An 11,144-nucleotide genomic window follows, 5' to 3' on the forward strand; every position below is an offset into this window, starting at 1 on the left:
AAATTTTGAAATTTTAATTTTTCCTTTCTATTTTATTTATACATTTAAAAATTAAAATCCATCCAAGATTTTTATATTAGATTAAAAGAGATTTAATTTAAGCTAAAAATTTAAATGTAGTCAAAAATTAGTTTTTTTAGTATTTGATGAGAGGGTGAAATTCTAATCAAAGTGAGCATACCTCTAAAATTGGATACTTTTAAGCAAGAGGGTGTGAGTTCGAATCCCCACCCGAACGTATTAAAAGAAAACTCAATAAACTATATACTTCGATTAGGCAGTTAAAAATGAGATCTGTTAAGCAAGTGAAGAGGAAGAAAAATACACAATAATATTTCCCTCTCCTCAAAAAATCCCAAAAATCAATTTCCCTCGCTTCCCAAGCATTCGAAACCCCTCCCTCGTCTTCTCCCTCTCACCCTCTCTCATGTAGGCGAAGATTTCCACGAGACGATCAAGGCGCCAAAGTTTTCCGATGATCGCTATTGGTTCTGCTTGCAAGTCGGTTTGTGCTTTCTTATTTGCTCTCATCAATCTGTTTTAGTTTTAGGATTCGGCGTCTTTTCTTTCTTTGATCTGTCACAACTCCTCTCCTCTGTTCCTAATTTGCTTGTTTTTCTCTGGTCTCTTTCAGATCGTCTTACTCTCGGTTTGATTGGAAGTCACTGAAACAGCAGGTGGCAAGAAACAGGTATTCTCTCATTTCTACTCACCATTTAATTTCCAGATAATTCACTTGTGTTCCTCAATTCCGGTACCAATAAATGCTGAACAATTTGTTTAAATTTTCATATGGGTTTTATGATCTGAACCACAGAATTTAATTTTTGATTCTTAAAAGTAGATATGCAAAGGTTTGATGGCTTTTTGGTTTTCTGTGTTTCGTCAGAGGCCCAAAAATTAAAATTAAATTTTTTGCACTAGGCAACATATGCTGGTAATTCTTAGTTTCTGGATTCAGTCTTACCAAGCACAGGTAAATGAGAGGAAGGTTAACAGTTGGAAAGGTCAACTACCCAACTTATTATAGTCCCTAAAGAAGAATGTTCGTATTAAAATTTCTTCGTGATTTTACTAGCATATAGATAACCATGCTTATATGCCGAGACAATGAGTACTTTTTGTGAAACAACCACCCAGGCTTATCCCTTCCTTTTCAAGGGATGATTAGTTAAAAAAGAGTGTAAATTAGATGTGGCTTTACGTTCCATGGGGAGAAACTAGCCAGAGGAGAGAACTGAGTGCCAAAAGGAGGTAGCATAATGATAATGTATGAATGTATGGTCTTGTGATTCGCTAGCATTATTGCAGAGGATTCCTACGCTAGGGGAGAGAGCTATGTATGGGTTCCTCTTTTGGGTCTTGTCTTTGGTGTCGAACCCTCTCTAAAGGGATCTATCGTAGTGTTTGCTTTGGATTGGAAGCATTGTAATTACAAATATACCGTGTAACATTATAATGTTTGCTTTTGCTTCTAAGGGTTATATTCTTCAAAGAATATATCCCCACTAAATATCCATTTGAAAAAAAAAAGCAACACTATCATAGAGCCTTCTTACCATCAAGGAATACTGTCATAGAGCAGTCTCACATGAAAATCATAGAACAATTGTGAAACCTATAGCAGGCATCATACCTTATGTTGCTAACAATTCCCTTGAATATGTCGTTTCTTTGTCTTGCATGGTTCCCTTTAGTTTATTTCTTTTTTTATTCTTTTTCGTTTTTTCATTTTTTTTTCCTTTTGCAACTTTTATTATTCTGTTGCCATCTACAGTGCTATCCTTTTATCAATAAGTTCTGTGAATGCTTTTTAAGCCTTTACACGCGAATACGAAATTGAGAAAGATCTGATAATCTTTGCTGTTTCCCTTGCACTGTTTCCAGCTAGTTCCTTGAAACTAATTTTCCACTTTTCTCAATAGACTTATTCAATCAAAATTTTGTAAATGATATTACTTCATGCATGCCATTTTCTATTTAACAATTACTTTTGTTGATGACAGGTCTTGGTTTTCTCGGAGGAGATGAAAGTAAAAATATTACGTATCCATTGTATATCTGTTTTCTTGCCCATTATCAAAATATCTGCTGCTATATTGTTGTGTTATACCTTATCCCATTGAGGGACAACAAAAATTTCAATCTATAATTAGAAGGCGTTTTTTTGTAACTTGCCCTTGTGGGCTTTTGTATGTTTCATATCATAAATGAAATTCTTGTTTCTTACCAAAAAAGAAAATTTCAATGTACTGCCTTGCTTTTGGTTTTTGAACCCCTTGATCTCTGATGCAAAATGGGTAATTAATCCATATGTTTTCATGCTTGAAGCTCAAATATGATGTTCAACATGGATACCATTCTAAATCTTAATCCTTTTCTAAGCCTAAAAGATTGGGCATGGTGATAAAGCCCCTGTTTTGGATAGAAATAAGAATGCATTATAATGGAAAGGTTTACAAAACAAGGCCAGCAGGTTGATTCAACCAAATGGTTGTAATAATATTGTGAGTGGTTTTATTAATGTGTTAGGCCCCAATAGTGAGGACATATAGTAGGAAGGAGAAGGGGAAGGGTAAAAGATGGTCATTGAGTGATTGTAGGCCAAACGGCCAAGAAAGAGTGAGGTAGGCCTAGCTGTGAGCCTAGCTGGAGGTTGTTAGTGGGATGTGTTGTCCCTTTTTAGGGAGGGAATGTTGTTAGGAAGAATTAGTCTGGATTTCAGTGTTTTGGTTGCTACATTGTAGCTTAGGAGAGTTCCCCACCCTTTCAAATTGGTGGATTGTTTATCTTGCATTTTTGTATCGCCTTTGGCCTTGCTTTTGGAAATTCAATCAAAGAACTATATGAGGAGATACCTCACACATCGGTATCAGAGCAGTACGATTGTGGGAATAGCGAGCAAGGATGACAGTGAAAGAGTTAGAAACGCGATGTGAAATGGTATAGAAGGAAATCCAGACTGATTCTTCCTATCGACATTCCCTCCCTAAAAGGGACAACACGTCCCACTAACAACCTCCAGCTAGGCTCACAGCTATTTCTACCTCACTCTCTCTTGGCCGTTTGGCCTTCACTCAATGACCATCTTACCTTTCCCCTTCTCCTTCCTACTATATGTCCTCAATATTGGGATCACCAGATTAGGATGGCAGTAGAGGACACTCACAAGACAGCCTTCCAGACACACAATGGACATTACGAGTTCTTAGTAATGCCATTCGGGCTGACCAATGCACCCTCCACATTCCAATCACTAATGAACAATGTGTTTTGACCCTTCCTGCGAAGGTGTGTATTAGTCTTTTTGATGACATCCTTGTCTATAGTGCAAATTTGGAGACTCACCTAACGCACTTACCGATGGTATTCAATGTGCTATGCAAGTGGAATACTTAGGACACTGGGTGTCTGCCAAGGGGTGGAAGCAGATTCCACCAAGGTAGAAGCAATGCTAAGATGGCTGATGCCCAACAATGTCAAAGAGCTTCAAGGCTTCTTAGGTTTGACAGGGTATTATAGAAAGTTCGTGGCTGACTATGGGACGATAGCCGCCCCTTTGACTCAATTACTCAAGAAAGATGGATTCCACTGGATAGAACAAGCTACTGAGGCCTTTGAAAGGCTCAAGAGAGCCATGGTAACACTACCCGTTCTAGCACTCCCGAACTTCAAAACTCCTTTCGTGATCGAGACGGATGCTTCGGGAACAGGACTCGCCTACTTCAGCCACACCTTATCCCTGCAAAACCAATGAAAGGGAATTAATGGCCGTGGTGCTAACGATTTAGAGGTGGAGGCCATACTTGTTGGGCCAGAGGTTCGTGGTGAAAACAGACCAACAGGCGCTGAAACATCTCCTTGAACAGAGGATAGTTCAACCGGAATACCAGAGGTGGATTTCCAAATTTCTAGGCTATGAATTCGAGATTTAGTATAAGTCGGGGTTGGAAAACAAGGCCACAGACGCCTTATCTCGAATGCCCGAGACCCCACAGTTAACTATTCTGTCAGCTCCAGTAGTGATTGATATCGAGGCGATTAGGCAAGAAACAGCCGCTGATCCCCACTTCGCCAAGGTGATGACTAAGCTAGCAGAAGACCCAGAGGGGTCCACCAAGTTCCAACTGCGCCAGGGGACCCTCTATTACAAAAACAGACTGGTATTGTCAAGAGCTTCTTCTTTTATTCCGACTATTTTGCAAATGTATCACAATTCAGTGATAGGTGGACATTCAGGGTTCTTGAGAACCTACAAGCGATTTACAGGGCAACTTTATTGGCCCGGGATGAAGGAAGATGTTAAGAAACACGTGATGGAGTGCGATGTTTGCCAACAGCACAAGACAGAGGCTTTATCCCCCGCTGGATTACTGCAACCCCCGCCTCTTCCGGAAAGGATATGGGAGGATTTAACAATGGATTGTGGAAGCATTGCCTTGATCTAAACGGGCTGACTCGATTCTGGTGGTAGTAGATCGATTGAGCAAATACGCTCATTTCCTACCCCTTAGTCACCCCTTCTCTGCTAAGATGGTCGCAGCCGCATTCGTCCAAGAAATTATCAAGCTACATGGATTTCCTCGTTCCATCATCTCGGATAGAGACAAGGTGTTCTTTAGCCATTTCTGGGCAGAGATGTTTAGACTCTAGGGCACAACGCTGAAACGAAGCACCGCGTACCACCCTCAGACGGATGGACAAATTGAAAGAGTGAATAGGTGCAGAGAGAGTGAAAGAGTGAGGACATATAGTAGGAAGGAGAAGGGGAAGGGTAAGATGGTCATTGAGTGATTGTAGGCCAAACAATCCAGAGAGAGTGAGGTAGGCCTAGCTGTGAGCCTAGCTGGAGGTTGTTAGTGGGATGTGTTGTCCCTTTTTAGGGAGGGAATGTCGTTAGGAAGAATCAGTCTGGATTTCAGTGTTTTGGTTGCTACATTGTAGCTTAGGAGAGTTCCCCACCCTCTCGAATTGGTGGGTTGTTTATCTTGCTTTTCTGTATCACCTTTGGGCTTGCTTTTGGAAATTCAATCAAAGAACTCTGTGAGGAGATACCTCACATAATGTTCCTATTAATCAGCTCTATTTTGCTGATCACATCTTAAATTTTTGTTATTACAGCAATGATGAGCTTCACAAAATCTCTGGAACCATGGAATTATTTGAAACGGCTGCTGTTGGTGTGATAACTGGTTTTAGCAAAATCACTCTTACTGGTATCAATATACTACTCTGAAATTGTTCATTAAGGTGGATTCCTTATCTGCTCGGTTGGAAGCCTCCCCTTTGATCATCTTGGAATGCCCCTTGGAGAAAATCAATTCTTATTCCTCCTCTTTTCTGGAATCTAGTGATAGAAAGGATCTTTAGAAGATTGGATGAATGAAATATTTCCAAGAGGGATTGGCTAGCTTTTATTCAATCTGTCTAGTCAAGCCTCCCTGCTTATTTCATGTCCATCTTTCAATTGCCAGGAAAAGTTGCTAGAATGATTGAATGAAGGATAAGAGACTTCCTCTGGGCTACAAAAGGTATCGAGAATGGCAGCCATCTTATTGGTTGGAATAGAATTTCTAATCAGAAAAATGTTGGTGGGCTTGGCCTTGCCAACCTCAGAGATTGGAATATAGCCCTTATCACTAAATGGGTTTGGGAGTTCTCATGAAAGAGAGTCCGCTGTACATCCTAATTCCTATTATTACTAATAAATGTTGACCTGGTTTTTATATGTGGTTCACAAATTTCCATATCAAACTTTTCCCTTCCTGCTTAGAGATTTCGAGGTTAGCAACTCATTTTACCCTGTCAACCACATCTGTCTGTAATTGGGTTGGGTGTTACCCCATGAAAGAGAGTCCGCTATACATCATATCATTACCAATAAATCTGGACCTGATTTTCATCTGTAGTTTACAAATTGCCATAACAAACTTTTTACTTCCTGCTTAGAGATTTGGAGGTTAGCAACTCAGTCTACCTTGTCCACCACATCTGTCAAGAAGAGTTTGGAGAAGTTTTTGAGACTTCCCATGGGAGGGTGAGGAGGGAACATGCAGGTTCCCATTTGATTAGTTGGGAGGTAGTGGCGAGACCAATTGATCTTGGAGGGGGGTATAGGCAATATAAAGTTGAGCCCCTACTAGATAAATGGTTGTGGTGTTTCCCTTTGGAGTCAAACAATTTGTAGCATAAGGTCATAGTTAGCAAGCATAGACCCTCATTCTTTTGAGTGTGCCTTAAGTAGGGGGTAAAAGGTAGATTGAAGAACCCTTGGAAAGCTATCTCTTTGGGTGTTCCCTTCTTTTCTAAATTTGTGAAATGCTCTTTTGGTGATGACTTGAATACCTATTTTTTGGAGGATTAATGGCTGGGTGATAGCCCTCTTAGTATCTTGTTCCATTTTTTATACCACCTTTCTTCTTTGAGGTTTTGTCTTGTGGCTTCAGTCATCTTGGTTTTGAGCAACTACTACTTGTTTAATTTTGGTTTCCACTACCCTCTTTCAAATAGGGTGGCGTGAGATGTGTCTACGCTTCTTTCACTTCTGGTAGCTTTCCATCTTTGCCAGGGATAGTCGTTTTGGTTCCCTAACCCTTCTAATGGTTCTCGTGCCGCTCTTTACTTCTCATTTTGGGCTACCATCATACATTTGGAAACCCTTTATTCACTTCTTTGTGGAAGGTAAAATTTTTCAAGAAGGTTGAGTTTTTTGTTGGGCAAGTCTTACATGGGAGAGTAAATACTATGGAGTACATTAAGAGGCATTCTTCCTTCTTGTTGGGGCTTTAGTTATGACTGATGCATTCTTTGTAAGGAAGGGTATGAGGATTTAGATTATTTCTTTTGGAGGTGCAAGTTTGCTCTCTTGATTCGAAACTCCTGGGAGACGTTTGCTTTGTGTTTGGCTCATAACAGTGACTATTGTTGTATGATGGAGGAGGTTTTATTTCACTCGCCTTTTTGTGACAAGGGATTCTTTCTTTGGTTGGTTAGTTTTATTTCCATTTTATGGTGTATTTGGCTCGAGGGGAAGAGGTGTGAGCTCTTACAAAGCTTAATGCCTCCCTCTGGGCATTTATTTCTAAGCACTTCTCTAGTTATCCTCTCGGTCTTCATTCCACAACCACAACTCATGCCATTGAGCAGCTCCTTTTAGGCCACCCCTTTAGAAGCAAGGCAAAAGTCATTTGGAAATGCTCAGTCAGAAGTTTTTTGTGGGAAACTTGGCTAGGTCAAAACCACAAAATCTTCCGTGGAATAATTTTCAACTCTAATGAAATTTGGGAGGTTGGTCACTTTAAATCTTTTACTTGGTACTCCTCTATTACTCTCTTTTGTAATTAAGATACCATTTTTTATTAGTGTCATTGAGAGGAATTTTCTGTACTACTTTGTGTTAATTTCTTATCATCCACTTTTGTATCTTCCTTTTCTTCTCATTCTTGATCATATGGCTATGTTCTGCTTGCATCAACAGTATCTTTTAATCAGGGTATAAGGGAGCAAAGCTCCCACTCCATTATATATATAAAAAATCAACCGTATATACAATTTAAGGTTTTCCTTGACTCAGACGCTCTCTGCGAACATACATCGGGGCCCAAAAAGAGTACGTTCCCGTATTTCTCGTGGTCAAATGTTATATTCTTAATTTCTTATACTACATTCTCTTGAGTAGAATTAGCAATTTGCTTATCCTAAGATTATTTTACCTCTTCCATAAAATATAGGTGGCATGCTGTTGCATCATGGACTTGGAATGCTCAAGATGAAACCTGTGGGATTTGTAGGATGGCCTTTGATGGTTGCTGCCCTGATTGCAAACTCCCTGGGGATGATTGCCCATTGAGTGAGTTAACTGGCCTTGTGTTCATATTCTCCTAGTTTTTCTTGTCCTCAATCATTTCTGCATTCGTGATGCTTAAGATCGTATAAGTTGTATAAGTGAGATTGAAATGCTATCTAATTTGTTCAACGATTTTACTTTTAGTTTTTTGTTTTTAAAAAATGCCTACTTGCTCTTAATTCATTTTACCATTCTTGCAAGCACATTTGAATCTCAGCTTAATTTCAACAACAAAAACTAAGTTTTTAAAAAGTACTTTAAATGTAGCTTAGATTTTGAAAATATTTTTAACATGTAGGTTAAATTACAAGTTTAAATCCTAAACTTTACAGGGTTGTTTCTAATAGATTTCTAAACTTTAAAAATTATAATAGGTTCCTAAATTTTTCGTTTTTGTATCTAACAGGTTTGAGTAGTTTTTAAAATGTCGAATAGGTCATGGACATATTAGACACAAATTTGAAGGTTTGGGGACCTATTTAACATTTGTAAAGTTTAAAGACCTATTAAACACTTTTTAAAGTTCAGGGATGTTAGACCCAATCTTGCAAGGACTAAACTTGTAATTTAACATAAAAAGTGATAACAAAACAAAGAACCAAATCTGGGAAAATAATGTCTACAAGCTTGATTTTCAAAAATAGAAAACCAAAAACAAAATGGGTATCACATGTGACCTAATTAAGATGCGAATGAAGGTTACATGGTGTTTTAGTAGATTCGAGCTTAGTAACTTGTGAGAGCCCTAATAGGGGTAGTTTGAGAATAGTATTAGTATTGTAGTTAGGGGTGTTATGGTAATTAGTTAAAGGTGAGTTTGTTATAAATAGAAGTATTGGGGAGGGAGGGAAGGTATCTTGGGAGATAGTTAGTGTGGGGAACTTGAAAGAGTTCTTTGGGAGGGATAGCCCTCTCAAAAGGCTATTGGTATTATAATTTCTGTTTGGATATTGCAATATAGTTGCTTAGTTTCGTTCATTATATTCGGGTTCCTAAAATAACCATATTTGGATTAGTTATTTGATTTCCCTTCAAAAGTTTCTTATTCAGTTTTTTCTTTTGCCCTTCAAATGCAGTTTGGGGTGCCTGCAACCATGCTTTCCATCTTCATTGCATCTTAAAATGGGTGAATTCACAGACCTCTCAGGCTCATTGCCCCATGTGCCGCAGAGAATGGCAATTCAAGGGGTAACAGGACATTTGGATCACTCTTGACTAGTTATTATGAAACTTTTTTCCAGTGCATAATATGATTGAGAACTGCAGTAGAATGTATGTTTCTCAAGTTTTATCGAGTCTCGGCTTTCTCCCGTGTTACCATATGAAACGTGCAGTGGTGTTGGAGTTTCGTCCTACCAGGTTTAGATGATATGCCATTAAATCTTTGTTTCCTTTCTGTCAAATGGCTGTTATAGTGAACTGGAAATGGTTTGTATTTTGTGTGGTATTCATATCTATATGAGCAAAACACACGAGGAAAGAAAATTGTCAAGTTTTTCTCGTAAGAAATTGTAATAATTATGTTTCTCATTTATATTTTTTTATTTTTATGTGTTTCATTTTTTTTTGTTAACTACTTTTTAGAAACATTTTTTTTTAATCTCAGCATAACCCCTGTTTGTAACCTCCGATTTGGAGGGATTTCAAAATCATTTCATGTGTTTGGATATATAAAGAAAAAAGAATTAGAAATCTTAAATGATTTGAAATTCAGGTTTTGGTTCAAATATTTTCTGTTCCAAATATGTCGGATTTGTGAGGATTTTAAGTTTAAACTTAATAAATTTTGATTTTGTCCTACTTTGGTGGAAAAAAAGGTTGATTTTCTATTTTGTTTTTGGTGCATTTAATTTTCTTCCTATTTCAATATTGTTTTGATCTTTATATTATGTTTTTTTTTTATTTAGATCTTTATGCTTATGTTTTTTTTGTATGTTTTTTCTTCTTTTTAATATTTGAATCTAGAGTTGCTAAAAAAAAATTGAATCAAGATATTTGTAAGGCTTTTTTTTTTTTCAGTTTAGTTTTTAAAATAAACGTGACATTGATAAGTTTTAACTTTTGTTTAGTTAATTTGATTAAATTATTTATGTTTCCATAGTCGATATTACTAGTTTATATTAAAATATTATATTTATAATATAATATTTTACAAAATATTAAAAGTATAATATTTTTCTTTTCATTTATTGTGAACATCCAAACAAAGAATTTTAATTTTAATTATTTAGAATCATTTTGGTTCCTGAGGATTCGAAATCATTACTCATTTAAAATAATTAGAGGAAACATGGATAGTTTGTTGAAATATAAAATTGAAAATGAAAAGTGGGGCATAAGTGTTACCATTTCTCGTATCTCATTTTTAACTGATGTTTCTGAAAATGCATGCAAATTTTAGAAAAAACAAAAATTAATTTTTAGTCTCCTGTTTTTATTTCAGAATTTTTAAATACTTAAAAAAAATGTTCTATCATTTTCTACTTTAATATTTGAAAATAAAATGACAATATTTTTTAATATTTTGTTTAAAAAAATCAGTTTTCATGTAAAATTATTATTATTATTATTATATTTTAAAATTTAATATTTGAGAGTAGAAAAAGAAGAAACAATGATCAAACACATTTATGTTTTTTTTTTCCAATAGAAAAGAAAGAAGTAGAAATATATTAGAATCTTGAATAATATTTTAGACAAATATACTTCTACCATAAATTAGGTATATGTGCTAGAGATTTTAAATAACTAAAATCTAATTTTAAACTTAGATTAACAAAATCAACCTAACATTTCGTGTTTATGATCATTCTGTACAATATCAATAGAACAACTATGTTCCTTTATGAATTTTCTAATAATCCATAATTTACCATTTTGGTAGCAAGACGATCAAAAGTACCAATTGCATGATCCATGGAGTACCAATTGCATGATCCATGGAGGCACTTTAATATCAACCATTTTTTGTCGGATTTTACATTTTAAGACTATAAAGTAAACTACCTTATTCAATTCTCCCTCGCTTTGCGAAGCACAATCTTTTTTTTAGTGCAAAGTTTGATGCTTCTTTTTTTTAGTGCAAAGTTTGATGGAAAAGAATGAATGTGAATTAGATCCATTATTTTGAATTCATTGGGTTGATGGTGAGTTGTGGATATCTTTAGTGGCTGAACTGGTGTCACACCCCCATTTTTGGGGTCAATGGTTTGCAATAGTATTACACTTTCATTTATGGGGTTAATGTTAGTATTTACAGCACCCCCATTTCTGGAATCAATGTCCATATCTACCGAGA

The 11,144-nt window shown here is 36.5% G+C and overlaps 1 protein-coding gene across 2 annotated transcripts; it reads left to right on the forward strand.

Annotated features, from left to right (window-relative positions):
- The first annotated feature begins 289 nt into the window (after window positions 1–289).
- APC11 (anaphase-promoting complex/cyclosome 11) lies at window positions 290–9,338 on the forward strand. 2 transcript variants are annotated; one of them, XR_015788862.1, is made up of 5 exons: window positions 290–505; window positions 635–691; window positions 2,007–2,055; window positions 7,574–7,609; window positions 7,731–7,745. XR_015788862.1 is itself a non-coding variant. In XM_022287952.2 (3 exons), the coding sequence occupies exons 2-3, from the start codon at window positions 7,792–7,794 to the stop codon at window positions 9,036–9,038; spliced, it is 174 nt and encodes a 57-aa protein (XP_022143644.2). In that variant the 5' UTR covers window positions 7,574–7,609; window positions 7,731–7,791; the 3' UTR covers window positions 9,039–9,338. The 2 variants fall into 2 exon arrangements, 1 of the variants encoding a protein (XP_022143644.2); XM_022287952.2 differs by lacking the exons at window positions 290–505; window positions 635–691; window positions 2,007–2,055 and adding an exon at window positions 8,923–9,338 and having other exon boundaries at window positions 7,731–7,849.
- The last annotated feature ends 1,806 nt before the right edge of the window (window positions 9,339–11,144 follow it).

The sequence above is a fragment of the Momordica charantia genome, assembly GCF_013281855.1.
Source record: "Momordica charantia cultivar OHB3-1 chromosome 11 unlocalized genomic scaffold, Mcharantia_2.0 BLBB01000011.1, whole genome shotgun sequence".
NCBI classification, from domain to species: domain Eukaryota; kingdom Viridiplantae; phylum Streptophyta; class Magnoliopsida; order Cucurbitales; family Cucurbitaceae; genus Momordica; species Momordica charantia.